At 33.9% G+C, this 19,989-nt stretch overlaps 1 protein-coding gene across 1 annotated transcript in view; it reads left to right on the forward strand.

Annotated features, from left to right (window-relative positions):
• Positions 1-16,606: 16,606 nt before the first annotated feature.
• The window catches only part of LOC147410816 (putative hydrolase C777.06c), a 46,162-nt gene continuing 42,779 nt past the window's right edge, over positions 16,607-19,989 (forward strand). Inside the window, exon 1 of the mRNA XM_086446683.1 lies at positions 16,607-16,893. Within this exon, the coding sequence (XP_086302809.1) occupies positions 16,697-16,893 (197 nt within the window). The 5' untranslated portion in view covers positions 16,607-16,696. The remainder of the gene's footprint in view (positions 16,894-19,989) is intronic.

Below are 19,989 nucleotides of genomic sequence, written 5' to 3' on the forward strand. Positions count from 1 at the left end.
CCATCGGCCTATTTATTAGAAAAAAGGCCTTGGGCGTACCTTACCGTTTTTGCACACACCACTAGCACGCTTAATTTATGATGCATTGCACATTTGAATATCCTTTATAGCCAACGTATTACTAGTATGTGACCCGATATCCTCATGTGATGCGACGTCTTCATAAAAATCACAATTCGAGTTACATACTTATATGATATATAAAATTGGGGAATTAGTACCATTTGATCGAGTGACTTCAAGAAGTATATCGATGCACCCATATTGGAGCGGCCTAAGTCTTTGTCTTATTATAAGGCGCATACATGTCTCGAATGCCAACGTAGTACTAATACGAGGTCGGTCTCCTCGTGAGATGCTAAATCATTTGTGAAAACTAGAATTCTAGTCTCGTACCTATATAGTATATAAAACCAAGTCACTACGTATTGTTTGATTGGGTATGCCCAAGAGGTATATTGGTATACTTAGGTAAGGATGGCTAGAAAAATTATATTGCATGTAGGAAACCAAAAATCTAGGAACTTTCCTATAAGTCACGACCCGAATTGACTATGGTATTCCCGGGTTGCCTTGTTTCAATCCTACCATCAGGTAAGCGGGTGGACCAATCCACACTGATCAATCCAAATTCGTAATATCGGTCTAACCCAATTAAATCAACCCAATCCAATCGATGAAATATATCAATTCAAGCTGAACCAGATAAACTAGTTGGCCTAAATGCCAAATAGATATAATTGATCTGTACTAAACTAGTTCAACCAATTGATTTTGGGTTTGAACCATTTGGTCAATTTTAATCTAATGGACCAGTTGGGTGTAATCCTAATTGGGTCGAATCCTTTGTCAGACGGATTGATTAAATCACAAGATTAAATCCTTTTTTTGTGAACCGGTTTGAATCTTTGAATCCAGAACCAATTAGTCCAATCGATTTAGCATTGATCAATTAGATACATTTGCCAATCAGGCCAATTGGTTAAGCTTAACTGGTATTTTTCACTAATTTTATTTATTGGGTTAGATTGATATTACAGGTTTAAATTGAGCAGCATGGATCAGTCCGCCCACTTACCTGTTGGTTGGATTAAATAATTGCAACTTGGAATACCCATCGTCGGTTTGAGTCGTGGCTTAATGGGACCACACCTAGACTTGAGTCTCTAAGCTCACTATATATTGAGGTTAGGTTAGGACAGTTTATGCCACTTTAACTTGAAACACCGATATACCTATCAAATTTAGTCTGGTTAGATAGTATATGGTGTTCTAGTTTAATATATCCAAAGGTATTGGACTGAAGCTGTATTGTTTGCATGCGTCACCTATGTCCCGATGGATCAGGTTGGCTATGTTCTAACTATGAAGCTATCGAGGTACAAAGAATGATGCAAACATCAAATATGCATGCTTGTTAGTGTGTGCATAGGGATGGGGTGCACCCAACAAATTTTAATAAATCATGAACATACGAGCATAATTTTCACAAATAACACATAAAGAAAAATATAAAAAAAAAGAACAAAGAAGAGCTAACTTAGACTAAATTCTTTTCAGGTCAACTGGATTGACCGAAAGAAAAATCAACCAAAGAAAATATCTCAGATCAAGTCATGCTTAACCCTAAAGTCCCCAGTGTAGTCACCACTAAAAGAGCCCTAGGACAATCCACGGAATGTGGAACCCAATGTTTTCAAGAGTCCCCTCTTAGTAAGTTTAGGAAGTATAAAATGACTCCGGATGGAATTCAGGTCAATCTACAATAAAGGAAATGAGTAAGAAGTCAAATTATGGATATTGAAAGGTGTTAGGCATCAAACCAGCCCAATCGAGACGATCGTTCTCTACTACGATCCAAAACTATCTTATGATCAACAAATGAAGAATAAAGTCAAATTATAGTCAAAGTGATGCCAAAGTCAACTAAAGGTGAGTACGACCAAGTTTAAGGTAACAGGTTGACCATCATCATTATATTATACCAGATTAGCTAATTGAGTCCTACAACTTAGATTTTCCAAAATTGGATTATGTGATTTCATAGAATTTTGTATTTTGAGAAAAAAAAAAAGGAATAATTTGCAAAAAAGCTTCATTTACCCAACGTAAAAAATTAATAAATTGATATAGTTCCACAACTATTGAATCAATTTGAATGCTAACGAGTCAACTCATAATAAATTGAAATGATTTGAAAAAGAAACCAATGAGTGAAAAGAAAACTTTATTTTGTTGTGGTCAGGCATGAAGTAGCTTCTTATGTTGCCTACCTACCCTAAATCTCTTTTAGGATCGGACCAAACGTAATTCAAAAAATACACGTGAAATCTCGAAAAAAAATTGCCAAAATCAACAAGTTGACTTGGACTATTTTAAAATTAGATAAGAAATCAAGTTAACCCACTTAAAAATTTTTTTTTATATCTTAAAACATGGATTTTTGAAAAAGGTGAGTTGACTCGTCGATTAAAAATCCTTTTATGCATCGAATTGACTCGACAAAAATTAGAAAATAATAAATAAAAAATATTAACTAATTTTAAAGAAGCACAATGATTCAATTGTTTGGGTACCTTTAGAACCAAAGAGATTAAATGATTTTGCACGAGGTTTGAGGTGCAACATCACAATGTGAGTCATGTGAATGGAAAGGGTTATCACATGTGATAAGAAAAACTAATCTTAGAAGGGTTGAATAATGGTGGGAATGTTCATGAAAGAGATGGTGAAAGAAAGATTAAGAGAGATCATTAAAATGAGAGAAGATATGTCTGAGAGTGATAGGTTGTAAAATCGAGAGTGGTAAGAGGTCCATTGGGTGCGAGGGCTATTAGGTGAGTGAATAGAGGTGATTGTGATAGAGATTATATGGGTAATAACCCAGAGTAATGGGAGATTGAGTAAGGTAGTTGTGAGGCTAAGACAAGTGATGAGTAGGATGTTGCCAAGATGAAAATAATGATGAAAGTGATTTATGTGACTGCAAAACAATGAGTAAAGTGGGACTGAAACGAAAAGAGAAAAGGATTATGCAGTTGAAAAGGATGAAGCAACTCTTATGGGGAACAAGAGCGTGAGGATGAGCTGAATGAGGGAGGCCGAGAAGTTTGTGGAGTTTAAATAGGGTAAAGAGAAGGGTTGTTGGATGGATTTTGATTTTTGTAAGTGAGGTCGAGTAGCAGGGCTAAAATAAGTGTTGGGCTTAGAACAAGGGTAATGGTGATTTGTGTGAGCAAAATGAAAGTGATGGTGGTAGTGTTTGAGTAGCAAAACGAAGGTGTTGGTGGTCTGTAAGAGCAAGATGAAGGAGATGGTGCTTGTTGGATTAGTATGAAGACAATAGAGAAGGTGATGATGTTGGCGATAAAAGTATGAGTGAAGATGAAGATGAGTGAAAGATAGTTAATAGCTGCTCAAGAGGGCATGAATAGGAGTCGAATGGGTTGCTATTGGAGGGTGTGAATGAAAGTGGAATATGATGCTATTGAAGGGCATAAATGAAGGTCAAATGGGCTGCTTGGAGGGTAACAAAGAGGGAGATGTTAAGGGTTTGATTTTAATGAAGGTGGGAGAAGAAGATAGTAGGAGATGAATCAGGTATTTTTCCTTAGAATTTCTGTTCGATTATTTTTTTTCTTTTAAAATGTGAATGGAGGATCCCTTTTATAGAGGAAGAAATAGATGAGAGAGTTCTAGTAGAACTCTTTCTCTTATTTTGACTCTAATTGAACCATGAGGGGAGAAAGGTTGAGTCCCCATGGGACTCCCCTCCTCTTTTTTTTTTCCTCTTTTTTGGTTGAATTAGAGAAACTTGTGGTGCATGCATTTTGAGTATGATCCTATGGATTTCATCCATTTTAAAATATTCCCTCCCCTAAATTTGATTGGTTATAAAATTAATTATTTTTTTTGCTGTGGTTTTATTTCTCAGTGGGTTTGTTTACTTTATTGATGATCAAATATAATGATTTTTCAAGATTAGACAAAGATTTTTGGATGGATTTGATAAAAAATTTGTATTACAAGGTCATTGATTTCAGTTGATTCCTAGTGATTAGCTTATCATCTTGATTGGTGATTATCAAAGAATGGGTTGATCGAGGTTTAATTATCGCTTGGTTGATTAGATTTTCATTAGTTGTTGATCGAATTTTATTAAATTAATAAATATTAACTTAATTTAAAATTTTAATTAAGGTTTTTATTTCAATTAAAAGTTTCAATTTTTTCGATTATAGTTTAAATTTGATGATTTCATATGACCGACGAGTACCATTTTATGTAAACATTTCAATAAGTTCCTATGAATTTTTTTCATGATTCTAGGGGTGTCATTTCATGTAATGGAAATTATCATTTTTTGTGATGAAATTATTATTTTATGTGAAATTTTTCTATCATTCCATGTGAAATTTTATTGCCTTCCTAAACGCAGGATCTTTAGATTTTTTTTCGATTTGTGTGAATATTGTCAAAAGATTTATTTTCGGTCCTAAAATCACGTTTTCCTAGGAATCGAGAATTCTAAGTAAGTCGAGTGTCAAAGGTATTTCGATCATTTTTGCAATTCTTCATAAATTTTTATGTTTTCACTGATTTTAGTGTCATTAGACTCGAAATGTCATTTCGAGACTAATGAAACTACTTTTAAGACATTTTAAAAATATAGGACCCATGAGGGGAATTTTTGTCATTTTATCAATTTATATGAAATTTGGCGAGTAGTAATATCATGTGGTCTTAGTATGATGATTTCTAAGTTTCAATGTAGTATTTTCGTAATGTTACGGGGTCTCTAGGCTATAGAAACGTGTAGCGATCCTAAGAGTACGTACTTGCTACATTAAGTGTAAAAGTGCGGCGATCCTAAGTGTGTATAATTTATAAGTTGAAAGTGAAGAAAATAGAGATAATAGAGTAGAAACGATGGAAAGTCTAAGCACTTGGAAGTGATTGGGGAAAATGGTCTCTCAGAAGCTTTTGGCTCTTTGTATATATTATGCGCTTATCATTAGGAATTTACAACAATTGAGTGATGAGTTGTCCAATTAGGCGGTTGCGAAATGGGGTATCTACACCATCGAATTCAGTACTAAATATACTTATGAACTTGATGGTAATTAAATTCCCATCGAACTCTATTCTAAATAATATTATGAATTCGTTGGTAATAAAATTACCATCAAACTTGATTGTAATAAAATTTCCATCAAACTCGATATTAATTAATAATAAAATTATTTAACTAAATACTAATTTTGAATTTTTAACATTTATTTCTCTTTAATAATAGTTATTAATTTTTTATGCTATAGGAACCATAACATCTGAAATTACGGGTTTTGTACTATGTCTAATACTAAAAGGGGTGAATAGGATAATTTAAAAATGCTTTCAATCTTTTCAAATTATTTACCTAGGTGAGAAGTTTAACAATGTGATAACTTAGGTCGATTCAACAAGACTCTAATGTTTAAGTCTCTAATTTGAAAAGATGAGATGTTCACTTAGAATCTAAGCATACATACAGTATCATACATGAAATTCATTTATGGCTTCATTCATGGCATTCAATCAAGGTATATATTCATGTGATTCATTCAACCAAGCATAAAACATCAATGAGGCATTCATACAAACACGGGATATGCAATTTATAGTGACTCAACAAATTGCCTACATCCACTCCCAGTAGAGGTTTTTTAACATCTTGGGGTTCACTATCCAAGAGAGGTTTTTGGTTTACCTCAAAATTTACACATAGAATTTTTTCCTAGGAAAATTTTAAAATCTTCTTGGCTTTAGAGAGGCTACACCTCACTTAATGAGCTGAGTCTTATACCTAAGAAAACCCACAACCTTGTCTCTTGACAAGATTCTAGACTCAACTTAGAGCTTAGTTTTTGACATGGTCAAACAAAAAAACACCTTAGAAGATTTTGTGAAAATGTAAAATAAACTTATAAGGACTTGACTCAACATGACGAATCTTTTAATTTGGTTCTTGATGTCTTTACACCCTTGTTTTTTACTTCATCTGTTGACTCTCGCTCCTTGTGCAATGCTCTGTCGAACTCAACTCCTTGCTCCAAGTATTGTGCCAATTTGTGTTCAAGGGAGATGATGATGGTGAAGTGAGTGTACATCAACCTAAGGGGAGACATGGGATTGAGAGAGATCTCAACATGAGTTATGGTTTCCTAGGACTTGAGAGAACTTCAAGAGATAAAGGAGGCTTAAGAGCACAAAATCTCAATGTTTGATTGAAACCAAGTGAAGCCAAGGTTTCTTAATCTATAAACAAATGCTTGGGAGATGGTTTTCTACCGATGGAACCTACAATTGATCGGTGGCACCGATAGAGGAATAATGGGCAAAAAACTTGTAATTGGAGTTGTTGGTGGCACCGATGAAACATAAGTTTTTCTACCTAGAAAGACAATGTTCTGTCGGTGGTAAGGGTGGCAGCGACGGTTCTACCGACAATCCTATGATTCAAGGAAATTTTAGGGCACCATTCAAAAATGAATGATTTACAAATTAAAACCAACATTGATGGGATTCCAAAACTACGTAAGGGATGGTCTAGGTGGTCCACCTACCTTGTTGGTCTATGCAAGCACACATGAGCATTTTATCACTGCGACTTAGTTGACATGTAGTTGATCTAGACTTCTTGAATCTTCAAATGAAGTTTCAGCCGATAATTGACACAATCTCGGGATTGACAAAATATGGAACTAACAAGATCATGTCTGAAGATAGTTTATATGTTATTTGAGATATAGTGGTAATTTTTCAATCAACGAGGAAGATGGTTCCATGACGTACATTGAGGATGAGGATTGTTCTAAATTAGATTACATACACCACAATGATAGATTCTCATCATTTAAAGAAAAAATTGTTGAAATCACAAATAGATCAAAGGAAGATATTACTTTGAAGTACTTCATCCCTGGCTTTAACAGAGTTTTGATCAATTTTTCAATGGATAAATCATTGTCTTCTTTGATTGATTTATATCAGTCAATATGAACTATGTACATGTATGTGATAATCGGATCCTCTAGGATTTCAACTCAAAGTTCAAAAGATAAAAATTTTGGAGGATAATATTCTTGGTGTGGGACAAGAAGTTAGTGATAAAGAAGAACTCTGTAATGCATTGAAACAATATGTGATAGCTCACAATTTTGTTATAATCTTTGTTAATAATGACTCAATTCGGATAACTTTGAAGTGCAAAGTCGATGTGTGTCCATGGAGATTACATGCATCAAGGGTTCCAATTATTACGAAGTTCACAATAAAGACAATGTTAAATTGACATACATGTGAGGTAGAATTGCTTCTAAAACAGATCACCCTCATGCAAGCAAGAAAGTAGTCTCAAAGTTGGTCATAATAAAATTAAAAGATAATCCACAATAGAGAGCATGTGACATGCTTAAGGACATAAGGCACAATTATGATATCCGTCTTCAGTACATAAAATGTTGGAGAGCAAAAGAGATTGCAATGATGAATTAAATGAAAATTACAAGGAAACATAAATTTTTACCTTGGCATTGTGAAAATGTAAAGAGACAAATTTCGGGAGTAATGCAATGTACGAAATCAGGTCGAATGTCGATTTCTTCGATTATTTATATCACTTCATGCTAGTAGGGTTGGTTTGATAAGTACTATCGGCCATTCCTCTTCTTCGATAAAACCCACTTAACTTCTAAGACTAAGGGATGTTTAGTAGATGTTACTGGTATTAGTGGTGGCAATCATTTATTCCAGTTGTTTATGTTGTTGTGGGCAATGAAAACTATGATAATTGGACATGGTTTTTTATGCAATTGAAATTTTGCAATGTCTTATTCATGGAGATTGATTATTGGTTCAGACCATGATAAGGATTTAAATAATGCAATTACAAATGTACTCTTAAATGCATATCATGTTTATTGTGTGCGACATCTAGATCATAATTTGAAAGATTATCTTAGAGGATCAATATCGACAGTTGTAAATACTGAATTTGTAAAATCAGTATGCCCCTCACTTATACATTGGACATGAATACTTACATGAATAACCTCGACAAGGTGAAAGAGGTTCTAATGAACCATAGGAATGTTTTCTTCGAAGGTGAGTGTTATAATCATTTGACTTCAAATATAGTCAAAAGTTTTAATATATAAGTTTTTCCCGAACGAGAACTTGAATTATTCATTTAGTGGATAGTATCTGAGCAAACTTAATGGTTAAGATGCATGAACACAGAGAAATGTTCAACCCGTGGGAAACTTTTCTTTGTTCCATCAGTTAAGGATGTAATTAGTAATACAATTCAAAAATCTCAAGAGTTTGATGTTCTTTTTGCTAATAGAGACAAAGTTTGATGTTCTCCAGGATTGGATGGATTTGGGTGTGAATTTTTATTAAGTTCTAGGATATTGTTGGAGATGATCTTTGTGTAGCAGTGTTGGATTTCTTCAATAAGGAAAAGTTGTTGAAGGAAATAAATGCCACATTAATCTGTTTAATCCCAAAGAAAGAGAATGCCAATCGTCTCGAAAAGTTTAGACCAATTGCCCTTTGCAATTTTATCTATAAAGTCATTTCCAAATTATTAGCAAATAGATTAGCCATTTGTCTTCCCAATATCATTTCTTCTAATCAGTCAACTTTTGTTAAGGGTAGAAAAATCTAAGATAATATTCTCCTTGCCCATGAAATAATTCATAATTACCATAATCATAAATCTCCAAAGTCTTTTGTGCCAAAATTGATATTTGAAAAGCCTATGATTGTGTTAATTGGGGTTTTTTAAAATCAATTCTTGTCCAACTCAGTTGCCTTCCAATTTGGACAGATAGAGTTATGGAATGTGCGTCCACCCCAAAATTTTCAATCCTTATAAATGGTACTTCTTATGGGTTTTTCGTAAGTGCACGGGGTCTGAGACAAGGAGATCCTCTCTCTCCTTATTTATTTTCATTGATTATGAAAGTTTTTTTCTGCACTCTTACTCAGAATATTATCTCTAATAATTTGAGTATTCCTAGCATTTTTGGTGTTCCAAGTGTGTCCCATATGATTTTTGCGGATGATGTCCTAATTTTTGCAAATAGTGATATCTCTTCAGCATTGTCGATTCGAGATGTTCTAAATCTATTATACAACATTTCAGATCTTCAAATAAATGAATCAAAGTCATATATTTTTTTATTGAATCTTGCAAACATCAAAATCTTATTCTTTCTATCTTGGGATTTTCGAAAGGTAATCTTCCTATCAAATATTCTCATCTAGATTAACCCATACTCTGTGTCAACTGTTGATTGATAGAGTCATTAGAATGGTTGAGGGTTGGAGAGCAAATGTGTTATCTTACGCGGGAAAACTAGAATTAATCAAATCAATGTTATCTAGTTTCTAAATGTATTGGTTAGCGTCTTTTAATAATTCGGTGAGTGTTTTAAAAAAAACTAAGAATATCCCTAACAAGTTTTTGTGGGGTGGTCATTCTCTTATACATTTTATTCATCAAATTAGTTGGGCTAGAGTTTGTAAATCATATGATAAATTAGGGTTTGGCATTTGATGACTAAGGGATATAAACAAAATTGGTATGACAATTGTTCTGGAGATTGGTGGAAAATAATACTCTTTGGGCAGAGTGGATAAGGAAGAGATATGTGGGGGATGTAGATATATGGGGTAGTCAAATTCCAAATAATGCTTCTTGGGCATGGAGAGGCATCTTAAGGGAGAGGGAATTTGTTCGAAAACATGTGCGAATTTTAGTTGGAGATGGCGAAGGCACTCATATTTGGAAAGACCTTTGGTTACAGGAGAGGAGCATTATCTCCAGATTTAAAAATCAAATTGTACGCCAATTTGATAGTCATATGAATGCAGTGATTTGAGATTTTATTGTTGACCAAAGATGGGTGTTTCCAAGGCCATATAATAAACGCAAGCAAGCTATTATTGAGCTTATCTCTTCTAACCCAATTCCTACGATGCAACTGAAGGATAGAATAATATCAAGCTTAACAACTAATGGCCGATTTACCACAAAATTAACATATGAAGTGTTAAGTGAAGAGCAAGATTCAATGGGATAGAAGGGAATTTTGTGGAATAAGAATTGTACTCCAAGATTCTCTTTTATTTCTTGGCTAGCAATTCATCGGAAATTATCGACAAAATTTGAACAAGAGGGGGTATAAATGGGTGTCTCGATGCGTTTTGTATTGCAACCATCAAGAAACCAACGAGCACTTATTCTTTCAATACCCATTTACTTGCTAGATTTGGAAACAGTGTTTGATGAAGTTTGAGATTAGTAGAGAATGAATGGGGAGTATAGAGAATGAAGTGCAGGTGATCAAGAGAGTGCGATATAAAGATAAAGAGATAACGTTAATACTCTACTCATCCATGTGTGTAGTAATTTATTATTGTTGGAAAAAGAGAAATCAAAGAATATTTGTTGAAATTAAAATGCCAAAAGAAAAGATATTGCAACAGGTAGAAAAGATGTTAAAACATCGATATGATGGAGTAACTATTGAAGACACCTCTAATCAAATTAATGTTCAGATTTTGAATAACTGGAAATGTTATTTTTCAGTAGTAAAGAAGATGGTCATTAAATATTTAATTTGGGTAAGGTCAGAAGATAATGTGGTGAAGATAAACACAAATGGTGCTAGATCGATGTAAGGAACTGGATTTGGCTTCATTGGCAGAAATAAGGATTGAGATATATTATTTGTAGGCTGGAGCAACATGGAGGCAGAGGACATTATTTAAATTGAGATTCAAGCAATATCGGAAGTAATGAAATATGCAAGAACGAAGGATTTCAATCAAATTCTGATTTCTTCAGATTTGTTATACTCAATCAAATGTATAAAAAAGGAAATCGAGACATCATGGAAGTATGAAGAATTGTTGCTAAAAATTACAGAGCAAATCCAATGGTTTGAGGAATGTTCTTTTGAATTTCAGTGGAAAAAAAACAAACAGGACAGCTGATTTTCTAGCAAAATTGAGGTCCTTCTCGAATGATTTTTATGTTGTTGAAGATGCGACTATTGTTCCTCAAGATCTTGTGATAATTGTAGAGGAATATTTATCATGTATTTACACTCGATAGTAGTGTTCTTGGGCTTATCAATCAAAAAAAATTCTTCTTTTCTCATCTCTCCCCTTTTCATTTAATTTTTCTTTGATTGATTTTGCAATGTTTCTTAACTAAATCTCCATTAGAGAGGTCAATGAAACTGAAGAAAAATATAATGAACGAACTTGTTCTGAATTGATTATGTTTTCATGTTCTTAATTAATTTACTTTTTGTTTTTTAAGTATTGAATGTCTTTTAAATTATTAAGAGTTCTGATGGTTTAATCTTAGATAAGGTCAAGTTAAATCATGCTTAGTTCCGTTAATTGATTTTAAATGTCTATATTTGTTCATCTAGAAAAGAATCATACTTTTCAATTATTATGTGTGTTAAACCAGATTCATTTTTTGATCTATGGGCATTAGTTTTGTCTAAGTAGATTGAAATAAAAATTATTCGAACTTGTTTTATTTAGTACATTTGTTAGAGTGGATTTGACTGATCTAATCTTTCTTTTATAGTTTATATATTTCATTAGTTTAATTAAATATTACTAAATTAATTTTTAATTGGTTACTTATAGTCTTTAATTGGTTTTAAGTTAGAAGGATAATTGGATAACATTATCTCTATGGATCGGCCATTTTTTGCCAAGGTTTTTATATTTTTATTCTATTATTTTTATTGATTCATAATTACAGCTTGAACACGTAGTATTGAAATACTCGATTAAAAGTAAAATTTGATAGACTTGACCTTCACTCGCTCTCATATTTGGAATTGCGAGAATTCAAATACTCAACTAAAACTTGATTTTATTATATTTGACCTTTGTTCAATCTCATCTTTGGAAGTGCAAGTATTTCAATACTCGAAGAAAATTGTATTTTGATTTTGAAATTGTTCGAAGAAGATTTGAAACATTTTGTATAGTATTTTTGAAGAATATGGATTTTAAGAAAAGGTTAGCTATTAATCTTGAGATGAGCATGGTTGAAATGAAAAACATTGTAGTAATTGAATTGGAAATTACAATGATGGTTGGGTAATGGGGGTTGTATACAGTACGTAACCCTTATTACAAAAGGGGAAAGGGGTTTGAGGTCATCTAATTTATATTCGAAAGCTCTCCTTGTTCTGTATCTTATCTTGTGGGGTGGCTAGAGATGTCGGATTACCTGGAAGATTCATAGGAGTGTAAGTTGGGATGTCAGGAAGAGCTGTTGGAGTATATGTTGGGCTCCCTGTAGGAGTTTCTTTCCTTGCCCACTTACTCGAGATTATGACATGCTTGAAGGTAATCTTTCCTTACTCCACCAGCTCTGAACGACATGCTACAGGGCATAGCATTGATAAGTGTAGTGCCCAAGGGCTCCCATGTGAAAATCACAAATGGCCTCGAAGTTGAAGTTGCGACCCGTTTTCATGTTTGAGCTCAGCCTGCGGAACCTAGTCAGTTTGTCCCTTAGAAACCCTAAGAACAGTGGCTCAATGATTTAGGGCATAGGGTGAAGATTATTGGATAATTGGACACAAAATGGTAGGAATTGGATTCATGAGCCTTCATCGGTACTCGTCAGCCTAGAGAGGTGCTTTAAGAAGGAGTTTGCCAGGTTACATTGCTTCCTTCTATCTCCTTGAGGGTCTGTACAAGAGCACTTGAGTAGATTTGCAAGTATAGTTCATATGAGGTACTTCATGGGTAGAGTTTTGAGACATGTTAAATGAATTTATGCATGATTATGCACACATGTTAGTGTTTTCCTTTCTTTCAATACCCCATTTGCCTTTTGCTTGAGTTATATTTTGTTAGTTTGTGTTATTGTTCAAATGGAGTAACGTGATATTTTTCCCCTTTTTGAATTGGTTTTTAATTTAATTTACAAATTAATAGGGTCTTAATAGAATTACTATGGTTAACTTGGACCATGTATGGGAAGTTTACATTTTTTTAATTTTTTGTTTGGGCTAATCACCTCTAATCATAGGGAAGGTGACATTTTATTTTATTTTTTTACTTGGGCTAGTTGCCCCTAATCATATGGAGGATGATGACTTTGTTGATGGAATGTTAAGGCCATGACTGTGATTCTAAGAAGTATGTTGAAGGTTACTCGATCTTCAAACCTCTATAAGTATCGATGTACAGACATCCCAGGTTGGTGATTGGGTTGGATACTTTCTTCTCCGCTAACAAAGTTAATGACCTTGATTGCATATATTTGGGGTCTAATACTTTAGATTGTGAGGGGAACGCAATGCAAGGGCTAGAATGTGATTGTTAGCAATGCAAAGTTTCGAGTGTGATGATAGCTAAACAAAAGGATAATATAAAGCTTGAACCTAGAATTTTAATGAATTTGCAAGTTTAAAATAATCCTCAGTGGAGTCGCTAGTTGTAGCGTCATGCACCCCCATTTTTCACCCACCCCTCTATAGAAGATCATGGTATGAATCAATTTTGTTACAGGCTGGAGAAAGTTGCCACTAGTCAACTTCAAGGGGGTGAACAATCACTCATAGATTGGAAAATTACTCTCATTTGTTACATGGGTTAAAGGTTCAGGGTAAGTTGTTCGGTTAAGAGAATGAAAGGTGTTAAGCGCCCCAATACCCCATCATAAGGATGGCTGTTTTTTTAATTTATTATTTCTATTTTCAAGAATTCTAGACTTTGTGGGATTTCTAACTAAGTAGTCAAAGCATCGCAAACGATTCATGTTTTAAAAAGGTTTATTTGATGTACATGGTTAGTGGGAGTTGGTTAGAATTTATTATAAAGGTTACGGTTTTGAAAGGTGATTCTAGGTTAGGGTTCGAAACAGACAGTCTCTCGACATTTTTCCTAGTCTATCCTAAGGTGTAACACATAATGAGGTGCTTCAATATACTTTGTTAGAGTGAGAACTAAGGTTGGTAACTCCACCAAGATTTGTCAAGAAAAAATATTTTTTTTATTTAAATTATATTCATGTAGACTTGACAGAAGTCAGGTAGTGCATCGACAGGGCTATGATCTCTGAGAAGTATTGTGGATATTACTTCGGCTACGCGAAAGGTCAAAAGGCTTATTGAGTTGGTGATTAAGAAGATGGGAAGGTTGGGCAAAAAATTGAGAAAGTCGAAAATGGGTCGGGGTTGTAAGAACTTTAGACTAAGAGCAAGAGGGGAGTAAGTTAGAGCTATGAGGCTTAGAGAGCAAACAAGAAAATGCTTGAGGTGTGTGGAATGGGATGAGGCACCCCTTTATATAAGACTTGCCAAGTGTGGAATGGGATGAGGCACCCCTTTATATAAGACTTGCCAAATCGACCTAATAGGTCAGTCTGGCCTTATCTTGAGAATGACAAGTGCATACAAAAAGGTGGAGAGAGTGGGTGAGTTGTTGTCCTATCAATCAGGGCTGCCCAGACCAGTCTTATAAGCCAATCTCGGTAGCACCTGGTCAAATCTATTGATTGGACTAGAAATGAGTAAATGAGTTTGGTTTTTGGGCATTGCTGGGCTTGGACTTTTGGGTCTATTTGGGACTTCCAAGAAATGTTCGAGAAATTTGATAATTCCCAAAATTTTGTTGAAAATTGGGACAAGGCATGCGATTCTGCAAGGAAAATATTCAAGTGTTCGAGAAAGGTTCGAAAATGATCACTTAGGGTTTCCAAAAATGTTTAGGGCTTAGTTTCTAGGTTCCAAAAAGGATCAGAATTGTGAGAATGTTTAGGGCTCATTTCCCTACCTTCAAAAATAAATAAAATTACAATCTCACAATTCCTTATTAGGGTTGTCGATGTATCAGATCAGACTCGAAATCCTATCTATTCTGATCAAATAACTTCAGGTTTGAGTTGAAGATATAGATTCCGATAAGGATCTGATTTTGATATCTTATTGGGTCGAATCTCGATTGACCATCTCTCAATCCAATAAGGACTCGATCCTATAAAATATGAATTGTGAGAATGTTTAGGGCTCAATCCAATAAGGACTCAAGCCTATAAAATATTATAGATTTTGTACATCAAATCGAATTTGTCTGATCTAAACCCTATCCAGTTGGTTTTTTGGTCACGTTTGGATCTTAATATTGAGATCTGATAAAAACTCAATTTGTTAAGAACTCAATCTAGTACTTATCAGATCAATTCTGAATCTAATTCAATCTTTATCTAATTGACCTTGAACCAACCTGAACCCAATCCATAGACAGTCCTATTCCCTATAGTCAAGTTAATCAATTTTATGCTAAGAAAAAATTCTGAAATTAACAAAAATATATTTTTATTATATTTTGTCTTCAAAATCCCTAAATTAAAAAAATGACTTTTTTACTTTTATAAAGCCCATTTTACTCTTTTTAAAATGTTATTCTTTTTTATAAACAAAAGAATACGTGTTATAACTTAGGCAAGGATATTTTTATAGTTTCGAATTTCATTTTTTTAATAAAACAAATATAAAATGAGAGGGTAAAATAGTAAAATATCTCAATTTTAACACAAGATGTGAAAGATGTAAGTGTAATTGTCAAAATGTTAAGGGATCAACATGAAATTATGACAAATCATAGGAGTTCAAAGTGTAATTTACCCAATTTTGAACTAATGAAAATAATCTTAAGAAGACGTGTGCCATGTTTCCACCTACTTTTTGACCTTCTATGGATTACTATTGTTTTTTTGGAAAAAAATTCCTCCTTTTTGGTTGGTGAAGGAGAGATCAAAGACAAATTGAACAATATTTTCTCCTTACTTCTTATTTTGGGACACATGTCAGTTTGGGGGTGTCTACAAAGAAGACGTGTGCCTTGGTTCCATTTACTTTTTGACCTTAATAAAAATTATGGATTACTATTATTTTATTTTGAAAAAAAGATGTCTCAGGAGAGATCAAAGACAAATTGAACAATACTTTTCTCCTTATTTCTTGTATTGTCATACATATATAATTTTAAGGTGTCTACACAGATAATGATATGTTTATAAGAATACTAGAATATGTAAATAATGTACAAATTTTTATTTTCCCACCTGTAAATTTAATTTTGTATTATCAACGTCATTTTTATAAATAAATAATTAATAAATAACAATACCATAATTCCGTTCTAGGGTCGTTAAGGGATATGATAACTTCGATTTTGAGTAGATGATAAAGATTAGCGGTGATGAATTCACTAGTAAAATATATTTTGAAAATTTAAATGAATAATGTAATAAGTAAAAGTTGGAGTGTGAATAACATCTCTAAAGCAGGGCTTAGAAACCCGTGCTACCTACTCTTTTACCTTAAAGAAACCTATGGAATATTATTGTTTTTTTTGTTGGAAAAAACTTGTCCTTTTTAATAACTACAAGTAAAGACATCAAAGAAATTGAGCGCTTATTTTCTCCTGTTTTTTCTTAAAGAAGTATAACAATGTGTAGCACGTGGAAACAGTGACAATCGGTAAAACCGTTGGGACGGAGATTCTACCTATAAGTTGCGGTGCGCTCGTTCTTCGGTTCATAGATCTCTTTCTCTCTCTACTATCTGCAAAAATAAAATTCCATCGAAGGCATCAAATGCAGACTGTAAATATTACCGAAAACTATTTGGTATCCGAATCAAGAGATGAGAATCGTTCTTCATTGATATTTTTGGGAACAGGTTGTTCAGACTCAGTCCCAAGTGTAAGGTGCTTGATTAGACCTACCGTTCCGCCCTGCAGGTTTTGCACTCAGTCTATTTCGGTTCCTCCAGAACGTAATCCTAATTACAGGTTTGTTCATTATTTTATTTTATCTATTGAAAAATTATAATTTTTTTTTTTTTTTTTTGGTTTTTGTTTCGATTTCTCCTTGATTTTACAATTTTTAGCTAAATAAATATAAGGTGTAAATCTTAAATTTTTACTCAATTAATGCACTTTTAAGGAAGAAAGAGATTCTTTCTTCTAATAAGAGATTTACATTTGGCAAGATTTGAGCATTTTTTAGTATTATTTTTAGAGTCGTGCTATGGTGACACAGGATTTACTGTGATTCTCACAATTCTGACGTGGACATGCATACATTTACTCGTATCACGAGAAAACACATATATGGTTATGTGCACATCCCACGTTCGCATTTTCCTTATTTTTATGAGATATTTATTATTATTTTGCGTCGTACTAGGGTGACACAGGATTTACTGTGATTCTCACAATTCTAGTTTTCACTCATATCACGAGGAAACACATTTATGGTTATTATGTGCACATCCCACGTCAGACTTGTGAGAATCGCAATAAATTCCTATGTCATTCCAGCATTTTCCTAAAGTCTGACGTGGGATGTGCACCTAATAACCATAGATGTGTTTCCTCGCGATACGAGTAAAAACCATCTACAATTATATATGTTGAATATTTTCAAAATAAAATTAGTATTTTGTGATTTATTGGTTTGTTTTCCTTAAGTTAGATTTTGAGGTTTTTTGTGTATATAAAGTTTAGTCCCACATCGTTCACAAGTAAGAAAGTGGAGTACCTTATAAGTAATAGTCAACATAGTTAGTTGTATTTGTGTCACACCTTTAGGCTTTGATCCAGTGCTTCGAGGTGGTACGAAGCACCACCCGCGCACGTGCCACATGCGACGTGCGAAAGGGCGATTGGGCGCTTTGAGGCATACTTTGCACTTTGCACGTACGCATCGTCGCGAGGAGATGGAGAGCCTTAAAATTTTTGAGATACGAAAACATCCAACGGTTGTGGTTGATCCATCATGTATGATGGATCGGGTGCGATCAACACCGTATGATTCAGTTAGTATCCGATCGGATACGATGGATCGAAATAATACCGGATCGAGAAAGATCCGATGCGTTGGATCAAGGTAGTACCTGATCAAAACGATCAGGTGCGATGGATCGATATAGTACCTGATCAGATTAGATCAGGTACGTTGATTCATGATTGTACCTGATCAGAATCGATCAGGTGTGTTGGTTCATGATTGGTATCCGATTAGAAACGATCGGATCCGTTAGATCAAATGGCAACTGATCGGACGCGATCAGAGCCACTAGATCAAACAGATTCAACTACAAGGTGTTAGTTAAAAGGCATGAGACACAGACCTTCGATAGGGTGCAATCTGAATCTTAGATCTCAGATCATACACAATCTAACGGCTTTTATATCAAGAGACAGTAAATCATGACTATTGGTCAACAGACACAAAAATGGCTATAAAAAGTCAACCAGAATTCAGATTTCTTCACTAAAAAATTATGTATTCTCCTCTCTCTAAGTTTAAGATCTAGGCATCATCAGTTTCTTATTTTTTCGAGTGTTCTGGGCTAAATCGGATCGTACATAATCTGATTTAGTATATTAAGTGTAAGGTTTCTTTGTATCCTGAAGGCATTTATTCATCGATCCCTTGTGTACTTTGGTTCAACCAGTAGGGGAAAATATTTGTCTTAAAGAGATCAAATAAAATTAGAGCCTAGAAGTTATTTTCTTCCTTCATCGAATTACTCCCGTAGTTTTTCAACAGTTTTACACAAATATCCTCTTTATTCGATAGAGACTTCGACTTTTCATTCTCTCCAAATGATGAATCAAGACATGTCTCATCTTGATCGATTTGATGGACAACACTTTACTAGATGGCAACAGAAAGTGTTGTTTTTCGTAACTACACTAAACATAGCCTACGTTCTAGATGATGATCTAGAACTCATTTCTGAGGCTACTCTAAAAGACAGTACGGAATTGAAAGAAAGATGTAAGAAACAAAAGGTAGATGATTTTCTGTACAAAAACTACATTCTTAATGCTCTCCCCAATTCAATTTACGATATCTACCGTACGGTCAACTCAGCCAAAGATCTCTGGAAAGCCCTGAAAAATAAATACAAAATATAAGAGGCAAGTAATCAAAAATTTCTTATTAGTAATTATTTTAAGTTTAAGATGTCCAACGACAAATCGGTTCTATCACAAGTACATGAACTTCAATTAATCGTTGGAGATCTTAAGATTGCCGGAATCGATCTTCTAAAAGATTTTCAAGTGGGAGCTATCATATCAAAGCTTCCTCAATCCTGGAAAAGTTACAAGAAGAAGATGAAGCATGAGGAGAAGAAGTATACTTTGGAATTTCTACAACGTAACCTTCGTATAGAAGAAGATTTTCGTAATAGAGAATATAAAGATGAAGAAATAGAGAAAATCAACTTGATTGAGGGTGAAAAGCCCAAGAAAGTTGATTTTAGGTTAAAACCTAAGAAAACTTCCTCCTTCAAGAAGAAATCTGATAAAAACAAGAAGAAAAATAATAAGTATTTTTATTGTAATAAGCCTGGTCATTATGCACGAGAATGCCGACATCGAAAGAAGGAATTCAAGAAAGAAACAAATACAGTAGTAACAAAGGAACCAATGGTTGCAACAGTTTCCCATACTCGTTCACTTGCAAATGTTGTGTCAAACAAAAGTGGTTGGTGGGTTGACACTAGAGCAACAGATCACTTATGTAATGATAAAATTCTATACAAAAGATATGAACCTTGTGGTGAAGGTACAAAAGTGAAAATAGCAAACGGTTCTCTTTCCAACATTCTCGGAGTTGGGACTATAGGTCTTAGATTCACTTCTGGGAAAACTATACTTTTTTTCAATGTTTTCCATGTTCCAAAACTCTCAAAGAATCTCATGTCAGGAGATCTGCTTGATAAATCAGGTTTCAAGCTTATGTATGAATCGGATCAACTTACCTTGTCCAAGAACAATGAATTTGTGGGACATGGTTATTCTTGTAATGGCATGATACACCTAAATTTAGATAATGAAATTTCTTCTATTTTGTATATTGTTGATTCATTA

Source organism: Akebia trifoliata, chromosome 1 (assembly GCF_017979445.1).
Source record: "Akebia trifoliata isolate Shusen 1 chromosome 1, ASM1797944v1, whole genome shotgun sequence".
NCBI classification, from domain to species: Eukaryota; Viridiplantae; Streptophyta; class Magnoliopsida; order Ranunculales; family Lardizabalaceae; genus Akebia; species Akebia trifoliata.